This window comes from Liolophura sinensis, chromosome 13 (genome assembly GCF_032854445.1).
Source record: "Liolophura sinensis isolate JHLJ2023 chromosome 13, CUHK_Ljap_v2, whole genome shotgun sequence".
Taxonomy (NCBI): domain Eukaryota; kingdom Metazoa; phylum Mollusca; class Polyplacophora; order Chitonida; family Chitonidae; genus Liolophura; species Liolophura sinensis.
The window spans coordinates 21,738,850-21,758,232 of NC_088307.1; the positions used below are offsets into that span (position 1 = coordinate 21,738,850).

Below are 19,383 nucleotides of genomic sequence, written 5' to 3' on the forward strand. Positions count from 1 at the left end.
ATTTATACCAGTATGGCAAAATGAATGGGATAACTGTGTACAAGAAGAGTCTTTTATTCTCACAACCCTCAAATCTCTGTAAGCTACAATCTGTCTCAACTGTCGTTGTGACGAAATACTTGTATTTAGATTCTTGTCTGGTCACGTTAAAACAAACAGCTATTTGCATAAATTAAATCTCCATGACACGGGGTTTTGTGAGGAATGTTTTGTAGAAGATACTGTTACGCATGTTCTTTTTCTTTGTAGACGTCATATTGATGCCAGGCGCGTATTTTACGCAGAATTAACTCGTGTTAGTGTTAGGAACCCGTCAGAAGACACGGTTTTAAAACCGGTGAGAAATCACAATAAAGTCTTTCAGGCTGTTGCCAACTTTCTCACTCGCTGCTACAGATCCTAACACTTAAAATGTGTACTTAACTGTGTACACAAGCATGTCTTGAAATTTTATCTATCGTTACTTGAACATGCGTAATTTGTCAAGGATCAAAGCCTAGCATTTTCTGTGGACTCAATGTGTTAACATTCCCCCCTCTTTACTGCACGCGTGTATCCTTACACCATCGGTGTTCTTTACGATAGCTGTGTAAAGGCTTAGTTCTCTTGAGTACTGGACATTTATGCAAAGCAACCTCAGTTGGCAGTTTACTTGGGAAAACAATTTATTCAACGTTTCGTTATTAGCGATTGTTATATGACATCCGGGACCTGTGGACTAATCAAATGTTGAGACCATTTGCTTTTAATCAGCAGAAGGGAACTTGTTGAATGTCTTTCAATCGTCAGGGCACACGACTTGCGGGCTTGCTCCAAATCTTGGACAAGAAGTCACCCTCTCTCACCGTTCGTTGACTTTGGTGACGAGTCAGTTGCACAGTTTAGCTTTGATTTATTTATTTACTTATTTATTTGATGTTTTACGCCGTGTTCAAGAATATTTCAAGTATATTTGAAAGAATATTTCACATATACGGCGGCCAGCGTTATGGTGGTAGGGAGCTGAGCAGAGCCGGGGGAAACCCAAGACGAACCCCACGTCCCCAGCAGATTTAACCTGGTTTTATGTTGCAAATCATCCTTGGCATGAAATGGCAACGGCCATTATGGCAAATCATCTCAAAGGCATTATTGCAAAACATTGTTCTTAGGCTTCTGCTGTCAATAAATGCAAGATTATATCGATGATGATATTATATTTGCGCAAATCCGAAACTCTTTTATTTCATTCAAGCAAATAACGTAACATTTATGACAATTTTCAGTGTCGTTGAATCCAACCATTTCTATCCTGCATTCCCTTGGGTTATTTTCGAACGTGACTAGCAGGAATATGCCATGGCGAAATAGTGGCTCTTCGTATTCATGGTGAATTAGGCTAAAGAAAACTGCAATAAGCATTTTTATTTAGTCCTCAAGGGAACATTTCCTTTGATTCTTTAACAATCATTTTCTATCTATTGTAGGTTTTATGTTTTATTTTTACTTATGTTATAGACTGTATTCTAAACCGCCGCCATCAATCGGTTTTGAACCATAGAAACTGCGGAACAGATGCCAATCACGTCGTGTTCATCTCATTGTCATTAATCACTCGATCGTAACTCACCTCTGTGCAAATGAGGTGAGTGGGAACGACAATATCGTAGTGGCAACATTATATCGACATCAAATGGCTGCGCAAATTCTCGTCAGAAAATCGACGAATTATTAAAGCCAGCGGAAATTTATTGAATAATTTACCACGTTACGCATACTACCCGGTTACTTATTAAAGCTTTTCACGGGAATATTCGACCAACATTGTCGCTCATATTACATTACAAAAGCGTTCCCTCCGTGGTGTAGACACAATGCACTGGGAATTCGCAAAGGCTTTTTGTGCAAAGTAGGTCATTGCTGTCAGAAACAGGGCATTTTACTGCCAACCAATAAATAATTTGTAGAATAATTACATCAATTTTCCCTTGACCAACTGACGATGAACGTGGACCTTTCTCCAGTCTTTCCCCATAACCCCATCAGTAAATCGTCATGGTTAAACATCACCCAAACAATCCGTCAGTCAGATTATCTGTCTTTCAATTCGTCTTGAACACAAAAACTTTATACCGGTTTATTCGTCACTTGATCAGTTAAATAGTTGATCTGATCATATCTTATTCCGTCATACAGTAAGTCAGTTAAATTAATCAGGTATTTAACCAAAATATATATCTCTTCCAATCCAAAGTCGGTTGACCATGCGTTTGCAAGTTTTACAGTGCTTCAGTCATTTATTCAATGAAGTAGTTTGATTTTCCGTTGGATATTTTTTCCTTCAATTGATCAATAGGTCGAAAACTAAAGTAGAGAATATGTACAGTTTCTCAACAATATTCCATTTATACGATAACAGATATTATGGTGAGGCGAAACCTAGCAGAGCCCGGGGAAAATCTCAGCAAACTGAAAACAAACGTGTGACGGTTGAGCGAACATTTAGAAAAATTACCTCGGAAATGAAAGCAGGGCGTTGCTTTCTCTTGGGAAATGCTTCATGTCTAGCATCGACTTGGTTACAGTGTGCTATTTCCTCGACATATCATGAACTAGCACAAACACGTAATTAACTCCCGTTACGTGTTGTTGTGGCGTCAACATTTGGAAGGTACTACTTTTGATAGTGGTACTTCACTTATCGATTTTAATCAGGTAGCCAACACATGCACAGTGTTGCCCGGGACAATCCTAGGTCGGGTCAAACTTAAGACCTTAAAAAAAGAGGAAGTGGTAACTTCCTCGCTTGGCACTCAGCATTAAGTGGATAGTGTAACGAAGATGGCTCGGGCGGGGCGGCTTACTGGCCTTCGGTAAGTCGTCAGTAGTATATAATTTTGTGAACGTTCGCAACATTATATACTACTGTCGTCTTTGTGAAGCAGCTCTAGATAAAACAGCGGTGGAAATCCGTCTTGCAACAACGATGCACATTATGTACACTCTAGGGATTCCTTCGTAGTCATATGACTGAAAAATTATTAAGTACAACGTTTAACCCCAAGCACTCACTCACTCACTCATTCATTATATACTGTCCTTCGGTCTATGCTGTATTTCACTAATCACACCAGGTACAGGTTCAATTCCCAGTTTGTGTTGAGAATTTGAATCCGTGGATTTGTTCAACAACGCCGTTTTACACATGGCATTCTCCTTTATATACTAGCTTGTGTGAAAGACTGCTCAAGAAATCGGTCTTGCGATTATTGATCATTTATGTTGTGACTTTTGAGTTTGATTATCTGGTTATGATTTTGTTCTTCTTAAAGCAATCAACTAAAGTTTAAAAGCTGCACGATATGCCGTATTTGTCTATATCAACATTAGGATTTAATTCATGCAGCTGGTCAATGCTTTATTGGCGCTATATACATGTAGATCTCAGACATCGCTGTAATTTATATATTATGTATGCGTAGTTTGGGATTTCTCGGAAAAGAATTGTCCACGTTTAACATATAATGTATATATAGACAGGATAAGTCTACGCGCGGGAGAAGCAGTTAAATATCAGTCTGCCACGTCATTTTACCCCAAATTGACTGGCCATCATTTGACCGTTAAATGATATCGGCAGTCAAGATAAGCATTCTCTTATGACTAGAAGCAAACAGAATGTCGAGGAATAAACCACCGATCTGTGGCGAGTTAATGACGAGTTTTTTCCCGAGTGTGACGTGTAGATATGCACATCATTGTATTTTTAAATCGAAGACAGTGAATCTTCGAAGAACGTTGAATTAGCGCCGTCGGCTTATTCTCACGAAGGCCACGAAAAAAATGAGAGCGTGGAATACACGAATTCCGTGTTCATGGTCGGGATTCAACCTGCACCTGGTGTTGCCTAGTGGTTGAAAGACAGACGTCCGAACTACTCCCCCACACAACTCACTCCCACTTGTGGATTATGTACCTGGCGAGATCTCACGTTCGTTATTGATTTCATTTACTCTATCTCTCCTTACGCTTTTATGTGCTAAAACTCAAACGTTATCTCTGCAATCAACTGCAGCAACCGATAGTGACCTATCAGCCATTTTGTTGTACACTTTATTTCTCACAGCAGCCCATGCATAATGAGCTTATCTCTCCGTTCAACATTAGACCGATATCAATATATCGGTCGTTACGTTGGCTGTTATATATACGACGAGGAATAAAAGGCGTATCGGATTTTACATCGCCACGAAAGACGTGGAGATTATTCTAAACCTGCCGTATGTCGTCGACTCGGTTGTCGTAAAATCAGGCTACTCGCCTTCCGGTAGAAGGCTGTTCTGTACTCATGATTCTGGTTTTATACCAGATCTATGGCTTCACGACAATAAAAGCAGAAATAAAAGGATCAGACTGGGGAATTTATACTCCTTGAGTGTACATGTACTCATCATATTTCATCAGAAAAGAGAAGATCTGGGACTGGAATTTAATCTGTGGTGGATTAATTACTCACAGGTTTATTAAAGGTTAAGCCTGGATTAAGTCCTAATGACAGTCTCGTCCAAAGTAAGTTTCATTTTCTTGTCGGCCATTGTTAATATAAGGCTTAAGTCTGGATACTCCTTTGAACACTCCGAGTCACGGGCTTCGTATTCAGTTTGCTGAATATTGTTGTTATTATTATTATTATTATTATTATTATTATATATATATATATATATAAATATATATATATATATATATATATATATATATATATATATATATATATATATATATATATATATATATATATATATATATATATATATATGTTACACCCATGCACGCAAAATCTATACAAATATGTAAACTTTTCGAAATATAACAGGAAAGGACAACAAAATCATTTGCTGCCATCAAAATAAAAAAGAACGGACCTAGTATGGTAAGGCGGGGAATCGGCCACAGTGCGCGTCAAAAAGGTTGAGGCACACCCTGTTCTCCACAGTGACTCCCTTAGTTCACTGTACTGTGTACCTCTCAAGGGGCCATTTTCCGCCTTAACGTGTAAGGCCCTTTAAAAATACATTAACAGAAAATAATAAATTTCCCCTTAAAAAGAAATGCCTTTAAACGTAAATTAAGCATGTACTTGAAATATCAACAGTGTGGGCGTCTAACTTATGACTGGAGTATCGCTCAGATAAAAATTACGCTATGTTGTTAACGATATACTATAGCTTATGTTAGAGTCCGAGTGGAGTTACAGCGATGGTTTGACGGTCAGAAGCGCTTTCTGTTCAAAGCTGTTTGCCGTTTAATGAGGCAAAGTGCTGTTTAAGTGGAACCACTCGATTATCTCCATCGTTGAATTCAGCGCAACACTAATTCGACAAAAAACGAGAAATCTATATAAAACTGCTGGCAGCAAACTTAACATTATTTAATTACAGCCGTGTTTGTGATCGTTAATCAAGACAGATTGAGATACAAATACAATCACGGCAATGCCCATAGCGACTCTATTATGTGCCATTATGTTTTTCTGCAGGTTTTTTTTTATTTATCCCCCATCCTTTATTGACAGAAATATCACAGCGTCGCAATTTCTCGCAAATCATTTTAGCAATTATGGACTTAGTCTGATACTCTCTTGAAATATTCGTCCAACGTCCGATTATGGCGTCGAGGAAATCTGTTTTATTAGACAGTATTCTTTCATCTGGTGTATCTATCCAGTGAGATGACGAGGAGGAAATTGGGCTCCCTGACACTGTGTGGAAAACAAAGGGCCGTAGAGCACTGTGTTATCTTCTCCAATATTAATATCACGTTGATCTATCCTCATCCCTGTGATATTTTCTTAAGTCAAACTCCAGTAAATCAGTCGTCACAATAACATATCGAGCGTAGCGACGCCAGTTGGGCGTCCGTCAAAACCTATGACAGCCTGTACGTGACAACTGTGTGTATACGCTGACACTATATATTTCTTATTACATGTCTAAATCACTGCAGAACAAATAAACACTGATATGTCTGACACTGTGGAAAAAATAATTCATTCTATAGGCATAAAGGATATGTGTTAGATTCTGCTGATAGTTGGCATCATATCAATGTACGTTTTTTATTAAATTTCACAAGGGGATTCGGGGGCCTCCGTGGCTCAGTCGGTTAGCGTGCTAGCACAGCGTAATGACCCAGGAGTCTCTCACCAATGCAGTCGCTGTGAGTTCAAGTCCATCTCATGCTGGCTTCCTCTCCGGCCATACGTGGGAAGGTCTTTCAGCAACCTGCGGATGGTCGTGGGTTTCACCCGGGCTCTGCTCGGTTTCCTCCCACCATAATGCTGGCCGCCGTCGTATAAGTGAAATATTCTTGAGTACGGCGTAAAACACCAATCAAAAAAAAAAAAAAAAAAAAAAAATCAAGGGGATTCGACACTGTTTTCAGAATATAAAAAGAACATTATCTAATGAAAATTAAAACTGTGTTGTTTTTACCATGAATAGAGTTCTTCTTACTTATTTTGATCACGAAACGCGAGTTTCTGAGCAAATGACTTTAACCGTAGCCTTAGCATACATTCTTGACGTCACGATTTTCTAGGTTTATATTCAGACCATTTATGGGGGTACACTTGATGCGAAGTAGTAGTTTTCAGTCTGTCATCCCATTTTAAACTGCTAACGCAAATGTAATCTGTTTCATAGTCAGTGGCTCTTTCATATCCAACGAGCAGTGTAATAGGATGCTCGCAATATATTGATGATAATTTTTAATGAACAGTTAACAATGTTAGAATAGTAGTATATCGTTTATGCATTTCACATACAGCTAACTACTTTGGCTCCGTAAACTACATGCTCCGTGTGGAATACACTCATATAATAGACCACTAGCATGGGATTATCACACACGATCACAAAACAAACAAACTGAGATTTGATACCACTATTTTCCATTTAGAAATTAATTGTGTTTGCGCATCGGAAATTTGATACGGATTTAATGGGGGGACCAGCTGTGATTTTTACAGTCTACTCGCAAACATTGAACAACTGAAATGGACAGCTTTCTTACATACTCGCCAAGATATGACCGAAATACTGGTAACGTAGACTTAAATGCTAACCATTCATTAAGTCTACCTTGTAAACATTGAAACTCAGCGATTCTCTTTCTTAATGTCTTAATGTCTTAATATTAGGAAAGACGTTTTCCTTTCTATGGAAAAAATTAACTCCGAACAAATACTTCATTACTATTCAATAATAGTTTTATTAATTTTGAAAGAATTTTTATTAATCTCTAAGCAGGGTCATGAGGTCACAAAGCATTTCTTAGCTTGGTCTGAAATCAAAAACAATATAGCGGGCGTTACACCTTAACGATGCCAATTTAAAGAGATGCCAACAGGAAATGCAACATAACTGTAGTGTGTATAGCCCATCAAGCCGGGCTTTAGGAATAGAATTCGTGAAATTCCTTCCATGAATGCGGACATATTGTCAGCGGCTAGGCAATGGTCATTGGATTGCACCACATCTCGGATTCCTTCCATTCATAAAACTGACCGCCATCCTATAGGTGAATAATTCTAATCCCAAGCAAGTAAATAAATATATTGCTGAGAGATTGTCGCCGAGTATACATGTATTTAGTTATTCCCTTATTCAAAGAAAGCCATTAATCTGGTGTATTTACTCATCAGACTGGCGTTTTGCGCCATAGTCAAGAATATTTCACTCGTACAACGGCATTCAGGTGCGAGGAGACTGGGCAGAGCCAGAGGGAAATCCACGATAATCCGCAGGTTCATGACGGGCCATTCCACGTACGGCCGTTGAGGCAGCTGGGCCATTGCGCTGGCACGCTAACCACCTCGTCCACGGAGCCCCCTTTAACAATAGACAATAATGGTTGTGTACGTAATGTGTTTAGAAACGTCATACAACATTCTGTTTTCATATTTAAAGCTTACTAAATTACATCAGTAAATTACAGTTTTAGTGGAAATGGTTTATTCATTTATTCTACTTTTTATTCAATTCCAGGCCGATGGTGCTTGTACATTTCCTTGCTACTGTGATGTTCACATTTTGAAATGTGGACCAGGAGTCAACGTTATCCAAGACGGATGTGGGTGTTGTAACATCTGCGCACGGCAACTAGGACAGGCGTGCAACAGGCGACTGCGGTGTGACGAAAAGAAAAACCTTTACTGCAACATGGGCGAGGCACCTCCTCCAAATGGGAGTATGCAGAATGGAACTTGTGTGGGTAAGAAATTCCACATTTGCGCATTTACACAAGCAAAACTTGTTTCCCAATCCCGTTGTATAGTGTGTAATAAAATACGTTCAATTCAGTTCAATTCGAGGGTGGATCTATTATAGCAAAAGCCTTGTTTACGCGATTTAACACTGTTCCATTCGCACTACAGAACTAAATGACACAGAGTAAGGCGTCATACCCAGGAGCCTCTCACCAATGCGGTTCCTGTGAGGGGTTCCTCTCCAGCCGTACGTGGGAAGTTTTGTCAGCAACCTGCGGATGGTCATGAGTTTCTCATGGGCTCTGCCCGGTTTCCTCCCACCATAACGCTGGTCGCCGTCGTGTAAGTGAAATATTCTTGAGTACGGCGTAAAACACCAATCAAATAAATAAATAAATAAAATTCAAACTCGACTAGGTATAGCCTGGACATGCCTAGCTCCTACACCAGGCCATGAGAATCGATTCAGTATCCTCGACCAGAGAGACTTCAAGAAATGGATAATGAGTGCAGGCGTACTATAATCAGATTTTTCTATAGTCTATAGTTATTAGTGTTCATTTTGAATACTGCGTAAAAAACAGCAAAAACCAAGTTTTATAATTCTTTGTTAAACCATTATATGGCTTTGTTTCCACCAAAAAGTTTCAGAGCACATAACATATTTTTTAATATTTCTAAAAAAATAAATAAAAAGAACAAAAACAAGTGAATCGTTTTCATTCTTAACGAACTGTGCAAATTACAAATAAGATCCTGAAACAAAATCTTAATACCAACGTCCAAAACCTCATTTATCAAAAAGTAAAAAAATGACGAAAACCAAATAATTTGTCCATCATTGATCAACGTCTCGCTAATTCTATTCGTGAATTAAATGATCAGACAATAACTACACTGCAAATATTTGATGGTTTTTCAGGTACAGGTCTAATGCTTAATCACGACTTGTGTACGCTTCCCTTTTATTTAGATTTCATCGCTGAGGGTTGATGTTTCTTTACTGTCTCGTCAATCGATCAAACTGACAGCAAGCGTAATATCTTAGCCATTAACGGTTGTGTTTTTATTTCTGCTTGAGATCCAGACAACTTTGATATTCACCAAAGCGTTGTCTACTTCGTTTCTCCCATAGCTGAATGAGGATAGACGCACACTGGCTCCAGGTCGAATCCTGTTTTTTTTTTGTGGAATATGTCCGACGTACCTTTAATTTCGCTATTTATTATTTACGATTCAATGACATTGCGTTAAAAGCTCGTCCTTAGGCATTTTTCTTTTCACGCCTTAACGCATTCGCTTTTAAGGCTCATCTGGAATTGGCACTTTTTCCTGAGCGCAATTTGTTGGGGGAAAAGGCGAAGCGATTTTAACGAATTAGTTTAAATTGGATGTTTTGAGCGTTTGAAGGGAAGCGTATGATTTCTCAGAAGTGTGAAACGCTCCACAGTCTGCAAAGTGGCTTGGGTCAGTGGAGTCTTCACCAGATACACAGATCAAGAGTTCGATTCCCCTACAGCGAAATTTGTCTCTGCTGGGGACAAGAATGATATCTTCTTAACCGGATGTGTTCTTATCGACGTCTTTTCGAAAATGGAAGAAGACAAAATAAAATGAGCCGCACAGGCTTCAGTCAGGGTTTAGTTAAATAGCGGCTCTAAGTCCGAAAATTTATGAGGTATCTAGCGAAGGGCGGTGGTTAATCCAGGCACTGCCATCATATAACTGAGAAAAGTTTTAAAAAATGGAGTTAACTACTTATCGAGATAAATAAATCCGAAATAATTCTATGTCGTTGTTGTTTCATTGCAGTCCGCAGCCCCAAGCCTTGTCAAGTGAATGGCGTCGAGTACGAGCACGGCGAACAGTTCAACCCAAACTGTTCCCTCCTGTGTACTTGTCATAACGGGGGATACGGTTGTATCAGCCTCTGCCCCCAGGAAGAGCAACCACCCCAGGGGAGCTGCGCCAACCCCCAACTAACCCGCGTGCCCGATCAGTGCTGTAGAGAGTGGACATGTGACGCCGTTGATCAGGCGGTGACCGAAAAGCCATCCCCGGAAGAAATCCAAGTTATCATGTCTGCCTCCAGGGTTGGAAAAATAATGCCGACGTTATCAGGTGAAGGTATTTTAGAATGTCTGTAAACGCGAAAACAAAGAAAAAAATTGAAACCCGCACTAACGTGAAGTATTTTTGTCAGATGAAAGACCATTAAACACAGTCCAGGAAAATCGTTCAGTTTAAGTTTTTAGACTCTTATAAAGTAGATGAAATGTACTTCAACTATGCATGCTACGGTGGCTCCCAGTGAGATTACACGAGGTTTTTACCACGTAAAAAACACAGATTGTTAGAATTTTGCATTCACAATGTCTGTACCCATAGAGCTGAGAAAACAGGCACCAACCGATTTTGAAGTGAACTAGTTCAGGTTTGCCAGTTGCGCAGCGGTGTTGACAGTGAACTCAAATTGCAATGACCTTTATAACCTTCAGTAAGTAAGTCAGTGGAAAACCTAATGACCGCTTCCACACGTCAATCCGTCATTCTGGCAGTGAAGCGATATTTGTGTGTCTTTTAAATTACGAATCATTATGTGTGACCATGTTATCTAATCCATATTGTAATTCAATAAGCGGTCAAAGACGTTCATGTGGTCATTTAGGGTGCTCGTCACTGAAGACCGCCGTTATCAACCAGTATGATATGTTTAACTGTACGTCACACGTGGGAAAGTTCATAAGTAATGTGCGTACAGTTTGTGGTTTATCCTAGGCACTCCTGAGAAATGCATCCAGAAAAAAAAACGCAATTTTATAAATAAAAAATATAATACAAATTATTGGCCAAAGACACAAGTAAATCAATACGTCATTAAATAAATAAACAAGAAATTAAATATGCAAACAAGTAATTAAATAAATAAGCTACGGAGTAGTTAAATAAATAAATATAATCAATGAGTTTACTTCCAGGTCACATACCGCCGTCACTTGTCGGCTCTGTGTTTAGGGTGCCCGGAAAAAATTGCCAGGTGAACACGACAGCCTGGAGCCCCTGCTCGGTGACCTGTGGGGTGGGGGTATCTGTCCGCATGACCACTGACCTCTCTACCTGTCAGACGGTGCAACAGACTCAAGTTTGTTACGTCAGACCATGCGATATGACAGAGGTGCTGAATAGCCAGGTAAATATATGTGACCCTTATTTACGGTTGGTGTTACTTTGTTGGTTTTTTTTTTTTGTTTTATTTTTGTAACACCTATTCTCAGATCACTGGAATGTGGAAGCTTTCCCACTTGAAGGAAATCGAGCCTTAGCTGTGTAGCCAATTGTTCTTTCTAAGCTTTGTGATCACGTTGTGTGAGAACCGATTCGGGGGCCTAATGGTTAGAACGTCCGCCTTGAAGTGGGTAGACCTCCTGATCAAACCAAAGACGTTAAAATGGTACTTGCTGCTGTGTCATTTGGCGCTCAGCACACTGTAATGTGTAAGATGGTATGTCTGGTGTTTTAGGCATGATGCTTTTGTGGCGGAAGCACTTTGGCGGCATAGACTCTCCCTGCCACAAGAACACACAATATATGTGCACACCCCTAGAAACTCTTCGTCGTCATATGACTGAACACTTGTTAAGTGCGATGTTAAACCCCCAAACATACATACATACACACATACGCGTTCTGTGAACAGACTGGTAACGTATTATTCTTCCATAGCAAGAAAACAATGATCATTCCAGCTTGGACCCGAGCCACGATTTTGATTGGTTACTAACGTTGACCTCACGACTCCAAAAGGGGTCATTGGATAGGATGGGGGAAATTGTTAGGGCTGATCCGTTACGTCTTTAGTTACCATAGAACTTGAGCGATTGTCTTACCGCTGTAAATAATTCCCAGGAAGCGTATAAATGGGGACTTTTTAAACTTTCACATGTCAGAGTAAGACCCTAACTGAAGTAAACTGTCAAGAAAGCAAATTTCACCGGTTACGTGTCACCATGAGCAAGCTATCACATTGAGCCGGAATCCACACTCCAACAAGGCTAAGCGACATTTTCACCAACCACTTCCGGTACAAGCGCTGAAAAGTTGCTCCAGTTGGCAGATGTGGTCACGTAGTATGCATCCCTCTATGGAAATGGTGCAGCAAAAGTACAAAAGGCTACAGCGTAGAGAGTATAGCCGGAGTAGCGAAGAAAGCGTGATGGTTGGCAAATGGCCACACTTCACGGATAAAAGATGTACAGCATGGACAGTAAAACCAGAGCGGCGATGACAGCGTGATAGTTGGCAAATGGTCACAGTTAACCGATGAAACACGGTCTCCTGTCAGTTTACTTCAGTTGCTCAAGTCCTCAAAATGCTGTGTGTTGGTCACATTTAATAAACTAATATGAGCCATTCAAGGGAGTTGTCATTAAAGAATATTCGTGTGTACATGGAAACGTTATCACAGCACATCTAAATCAGAAGTAAAAAAAAAACATCAATAAAAGAACAAATGAAAATATGTAATATGATTTTGCCATTTTGTTTATCGCGTACACCATCATGTCGCTCAAGGCTATCGCAGATTCCCACCTTTTCATTACATTAGGACCGAGATAAAATCATCCTGTTTTACGCTGAATATAACAACAAGAGCAGCGGACTGCATTGAACAAATTCTGTCGAATCAATCAGTGCCGTTATTATTGATAATGAAATCATGCAGATGGGAAAAAGTGCGACTGAGTTTTCTGGCCATTGTGAAAGACTCTGATATAGTTCAGTGATCCCGTCACGAGAAATTGGTAGTTTTTCACCAACTCAAGGTCCCGTCACACCACAGCGATGACTACCTACACTAAAAAAATGTTAATTTAACAGAACGTCTGTTATCTCTGTGAAGATTGAATGTATCATGTTATTATAAGGTAGTACAGTGTCACATTCACCATAATATCCCGGTGGTGTAATACAATCTTTATTGCATCAGTCTTTTAAATTCAGCAAATTATTTTTTGAGTGTTGCATGATCTTTAATCCTGATCAATCGCCTCCGCTACACTTTTCTTGAAACCCAAGAAACTGTTTGATATCGAGTCTTGTGGGACAATTTTGACATTGTATCATTGTCTAGAATCTGTGACACTGCTTCATAGTTGCCTAATTCCAGTACACCCAGCTGGATTTATATGAGCGTAATGTTCATCGTGTTGAATTAGATCGCCACGTTGGACATATGAACAGCTGCAATCAAAGCGCAACTGAGATATATATTTTATTATCGACAACTTGTTTACTAGCCTGCTACACGATTTTAATACTGATTTCACCGATACACCTAGAACATTCCTTGCGTCTCTCCAACATATTATTGGAAACTTCTAACTGCTTCTCTTTACATGATCCCGCAGTAATTCCATACTTTATGTACTTTTTTTGTTTTTTGATGGTTTGTGTTAAATGTCGTTTTGGAAATTGGCCTTCTGAGTATTGACCTGGAACGTCCAGCTTGGTTGACATCTGATATACGACCATCCGCAGGTTGCTGGCAGACCTTCCCACGTACGGCCGGAGAGGACGCCAGCATGAACTGGATCTGAACTCTCTGTTTCGACGCATAGATTCTATTTACACCCAGTAGTGACGTAATAGCATGGAAGCAAAGGGATTCTGTGACAAAAATGTGTGCACGATTCATGATGATTGATGTCATGATGACAGTTTTTCGTTTTAAGTTTTAGCTTTACTTTGGGGTTTTCCCCAACGCTTTATCCTATAGTGAAGTATCAAAGATCATTTCGGTTTTTCTACTGGCAAACGCTGATTGTACTCGTAAAAAATAAATACGTCCTATACTGTATGCATTATGCATTCTCAATTTTTACACATAAGGATTAAGGCAACTTTTAGTCTAAAATAGGATGTGAATTATTCATTTTGTTGCCGATACGTGTGATTGTGTCACGAACCTACATAACGTACGAATGTTACGTTTTACTTCTTAAAAGAAATTAATGAGACAGGGCACTGTAGTGTCCAAACTAGCTTGTATCACTTCCTAACCAGACATGTATTTATGTTTGTATTTTTCTTATTTGTGTTCAATTATTGATCCCTTACAACTTGATCACATTGACTGCCTTTTCCTAACTCGCTTATCGTCGGAAGCAGGCTGTATTTTTATTGGCCTATGCGGCCGACGTTTTGCAAAACTACGTACCGGTTTCAATTGGCAAGGGCAGCCATTTTTATTGATCAGACTGTCGTAAATCAGGTCAGCGACGAGCTTAGAAGACATTTATCTCTCTCTCATGTAAGGATGCCAGAGTTGACACTATCTATTAATCTTATAAGAAAACCGCTAAGTATTTTTGTTCAATTTTCTCCATTAGCCCAGAGGGTCAACTTTATTACACGAGCCTTTGCTTTCCAAGTCGCATCAAAAGACGAGATACAGTGAAAGCCCTTTGATGTTTTGAATTTATGTTATCGCCTGTCTACATTTATACTGCTTTATCCAGCCCAATAAATTCCACTCCACTAATTTTACTGCGCTTCATTCCTGAGATATATTGAAGTTATTGGGTGCATCAGGTCTAAACACGTCTGATATGAACTACAGTTGGCGTTAGACGATAATTACTGTTAGATAAAGCTATGCCCATTACAACCTGAATATTGCACTCTTTACCCTGTACACAAAGTTAGGCTATTATTTTTATGTGAAAGCATTCTCAAACACCATGTCCACAAGTAAATGTACAAATCATCTAAAATCGTTTTGTTACAGATGACATAATGGCAATAATATCTTGGTTATGTATGCAGTGGAGCCATTGACCATTACTCAGCGTTAGTACCTCTGATTTGGTAACCATATTGGTGGGATTTCTGTTCAGTTTTTAAGACCACATATGCAAAAATGTTTGTTGAAGGAAGGAAAGAAACACGTGAACTATAGAAACAGGTGAAGGTCTATTTTTATTTAATAACCCATTTTCTCCTCCAGACCTTCCACCGATCAAATGCAGGATGTATCCATAAATAAAAAACTTAATAAACAAACTAAATTTTAAAAAAACTGAATTAAAAAAAACACCACTGTGGCGATTTTGTACACATGCGATTGGCGTTCTTTTGTACTAAATGAGTGTAAAATGTGATTGGTTATGAACCAAACCCTAAACCCTTCTCCTCATACCTCTTGTCAGCCTCCTGATACTCTAAATGGGAAAATCACTGCCATTCCTCGTGCAAGGCAGCTCCCAGTTGTGCCAGATTATGTAAAGGTGAGTATCTTGCTTGCACACGACGACCATCTGGCCCAGTTGGGAGCTGCCTTGCTGTTAAATGGCTCAACGAATGTACCCTCACTATACAAGAGGTCTTCCCTTATGGATTCACTCTGGCATATTTGGCGGGCAATTCAAGGTTTATTTCTGATGCTCCGGTCAGACTTTCCGTCTTAAGTGTTTACGACTGACTTGATGTCACAACATAGTCCTAGAGACAGTGGGTTTCCCCCGGGCTCTGCCCGGTTTCTGCCTACCATAATGCTGGCCGCAGTCTTATAAGTGAAATATTCTTGAGTACGGCGCAAAACACCAATCAAATAAATAAATAAATAAATCTTACAGGCATGGTTAGTGTGATCATGTTGACAGAAGATGTCGTGATTGATTTCATTGAGTGATCTGGTTAAGTCTAATATATGTAAATGGGTCGTTATTGCAACAATATCAAAAAAGTCAAGGGATCGCCTTTAGTGAAGCGAAAAAGAACCGTTGATAGTAAGACTGTCCATGAATGGTGCAGACCGAATCCAATTTCACCATGTGTTCATTATAACAACAGTTAGACTAAAACCTTGACAGGTAAATTGACAAAAGACCGTGAGCATTTGCGAGGTATCACACTATCGTCGCTGCTCTGGCATTACTTCCTCTGCTGTACGTCTTTAATATTGTATTCCTGCATAAACCAGGATTCTATTAGTGGACTAAGCCTCCCCAAGACCTGTTTCCTTTACACAGTTTTACTGTGATTGTATGTTAAATGTGATGACAACACAGCATTGTGAAGAATTCTAGACCAGTGACGTCTAAATAAATTGCAATTAACATCACTGCATATTTTTTTTTACCAAATCCTGCTTTAGCCATAATGCCCGTAAATTGCTACTATTTATGCATTTACATGAACAGTTCGATCAAAACTCTGACTGAGGTATATTGGCAAGAGGCCTTATTTTACCTTACTTTATGCGTGTGACCATTTGCCAGCTATCACACTGTAGTCGCTGCTCTGGCCTTATTCTCTATGCTGTACGTCTTTTAATTATATGTTGAACTGTCGCAAATCCCAGAATCTGTTCGGTTCATTACTTAGCTATTTGGTTTGAGGTGGCTGGACGGCGCATGTGCGCCTTTGCTAAGATATTCGTAATCTCATAAACAGTATGTCGTGCCCGCGTTCATTCGATGAATACCCACGACGTTTTCGATGACGCTCGTGTGGCCCTTTGCGCAATTTAACGTTCTTTGAACGTTATGTTTCATAAACTTGCTAAAGATGCGTGGTTTACCCAGAAACACATGTTTCCTCCACATTGAGTGAATTCTTCATTACGGCGTTTATCGCCAATCCAATAAAAACTATGTATTTTGACACTGGCTCAAGGGACACTGATATGTATCGTCTAGATACCCATTGATTCGACAGCCAAAAGTAAAGCCATTGAAAGATACACACAGGGAGTTCTCAGATGACAAAAATGATGAAAACAAGATCAACTTGCAAGGGAGCATTATGATTTATTCATATTTTGTATAATGTCCAAAAACGTAGAGTGGAGAGTTCGCCTTTGTTCACACAGAAAAACATTTCAACGTTGGCTTTAAAATTTCAGATTCGTCGCAGTGTTGAGATTTTGCGTCTGTGACTTTTTTCGTCAGTACAGTTAATTTCCAAATGTCACAAATACAATTGTAAATAATTTATAATGACAGAAAGCTATATTTAAAACCTTAGCTGGAATGTATATTAAGGTTTCCCCGGGCTTTCAAAGTTAAAAATTTCAGGTAATCCAATGGATCAGACTTGCTCTCCACGAAGATGCATTTCTTTGGCCGAATTTAGTCAGGGCAATCACTGAATCAAGAGCGTTAACTCTTCGCCGCTGGCGTTGTTCTGTAGTACAGTACCTGCTTGTCGGATGTGTTGAGTTTTACGGAATTACTTTAACATCCCTGTAACAGCTTTCAATTTACTTCACAAGCATAAGACAGTTTACAGCTGTTCTATCAACTGTTCACTGGTATTTGGTTTATTCTCAAATGTGCAAAAGGGTTCATCCACTATTCCAAAGTTCCTCCGGTGCGAAAAGTATAGGACCTCAGTTCTTGAGGCGACCATGAGATATCTCTCATGTGGACCAGGTGTACAGAATAGGCCCTTCTGAAATGTAACATAATTTTTGTTCCTGAATGGGGTCAAAGCCCTTAGTGTGTTAATTTCTGTGCGTTGACAACGTTGTAGGCTTTTCTGCAGTTATATATTTAAATACATTTTCAAACATATTAAGATATTATTATTAAGATTAAATGAATGAATGATTATGGCTTAACGCCACATCGGCAATATTTCAGCCATATCGTGGCGACGTTAAGATTGAACAAATAATATTCAATGCAATTTATTCTGATTTCTGATGTTATCATTCTTATTATATGACTGAATTATATTACCGCTATTGTTGCGTAAAACCTTATTCAGTCATGCATTCATTCATTTTGTTTCATACTGTAAATTGCACTTGCCTACTTGTCAGCTGCCATTCATCCAAATAAACTACCAACAAGGACATGTATATATTATGTGTGTATGTATACTATGTTTTACGACCTACCTGACAATTTTCAGTCATATAACGACGAGGAGTCATTAGGTATGTGCGCATAAACTCATGGTCAGTGAGTCAATGTCGTTAAAGTGTTGTCGCCTATGACGTATCAGACATTCGAGCAAGTTAAATTACCCCTCGCCAATCTATCCGCTTTCGTTGCTCTAACCTCAGTTCTAAGCGTGGAGCGAGGCAGCAATAAGTGCCATTTTTGAATTCCCGAGCTGCGTTTGTTCAATTTCTACACGGACGCTCTAATTGTTAGGTCACCTAAGTAGTTCCAACATGCATTACTGTTTCTGCATAATACCCGTGGGGCATCACAGGTGGTTTTAGGATTATTAATATCAAATGCAAAATTCCTCAGTCTGTATCACCCTTTTTTTCGCTGAACTTTAGCAAAGGGTATAAACTTTAAAAAATCAGAAGAAAATTACAAATATTACATTGACAAAATGTTAGGGCCAGTACGATGTAATTAGAGCATACATTTGACTTCTATTTACTTTCTTTTGTTTGCAGGAAAGTACTCAAGGAAACTGCACGCCGACAATAAAAAGCAACCGGCCGCATTCAATAGTCTACGACGGTTGCCGTAGCTTGGAAACAAAGCATTTCCGGTTCTGCGGACTATGTGAAGAAAACACCTGCTGTTTGCCTCGGAAAATAAAAACAATTATGATGGAATTCGACTGCGGAGAAGGACGGAGACGGGCGATGAATGTTATGTGGATTCGAAAATGTCATTGCATTACCAATTGCTACCCGCGCGTTTCTTTCTAGTAGCATGTACATAAACCGAGATTAAGGCAAATGGAAGGTTTCCGCTCTTCTGCTTTTAATATTGCCAGCTTATAAGGCCGAGGAAGTCAGCCGGTTTTAATACTGGAGAAAATTCACGCATCACAACTTTAAGTTGTCTGTGGGTAATATTACATAAAACTCTCCACACCCCACACCCCCCTCCCTCTCCTCTCCGCCTACACGTTACTCCGCAGCCGCCATCTTAAGGTAGTCGCCATCTTCTAAAGGTCCATGAAAAACTCATTGCCTTCATACTTGTAAATGTATGGCCATCGGCAAAGAGCCGTGCCCAGCTTTCCAATCGCTGTTATATAGAATCGCTGTTTTGGGTTCTGAGGCGTCCTGCGATCAGAAGGCTTGTCTTGCGCCTGGACAGTAGAATGGTCCGTGGCTCAGTCGGTTAGCGCGCTAGCTCAGCGTAATGACCCAGGAGTCT

General features: G+C 39.6%; 1 protein-coding gene across 1 annotated transcript in view; it reads left to right on the forward strand.

Moving 5' to 3' along the window:
• The window catches only part of LOC135480791 (CCN family member 1-like), a 39,509-nt gene extending 20,388 nt beyond the window's left edge, over positions 1–19,121 (forward strand). Inside the window, exons 2-5 of the mRNA XM_064760719.1 lie at positions 8,025–8,250; positions 10,058–10,366; positions 11,224–11,435; positions 18,666–19,121. Coding sequence (XP_064616789.1) covers positions 8,025–8,250; positions 10,058–10,366; positions 11,224–11,435; positions 18,666–18,926 — 1,008 coding nt within the window. The 3' untranslated portion in view covers positions 18,927–19,121. The remainder of the gene's footprint in view (positions 1–8,024; positions 8,251–10,057; positions 10,367–11,223; positions 11,436–18,665) is intronic.
• Positions 19,122–19,383: the final 262 nt, after the last annotated feature.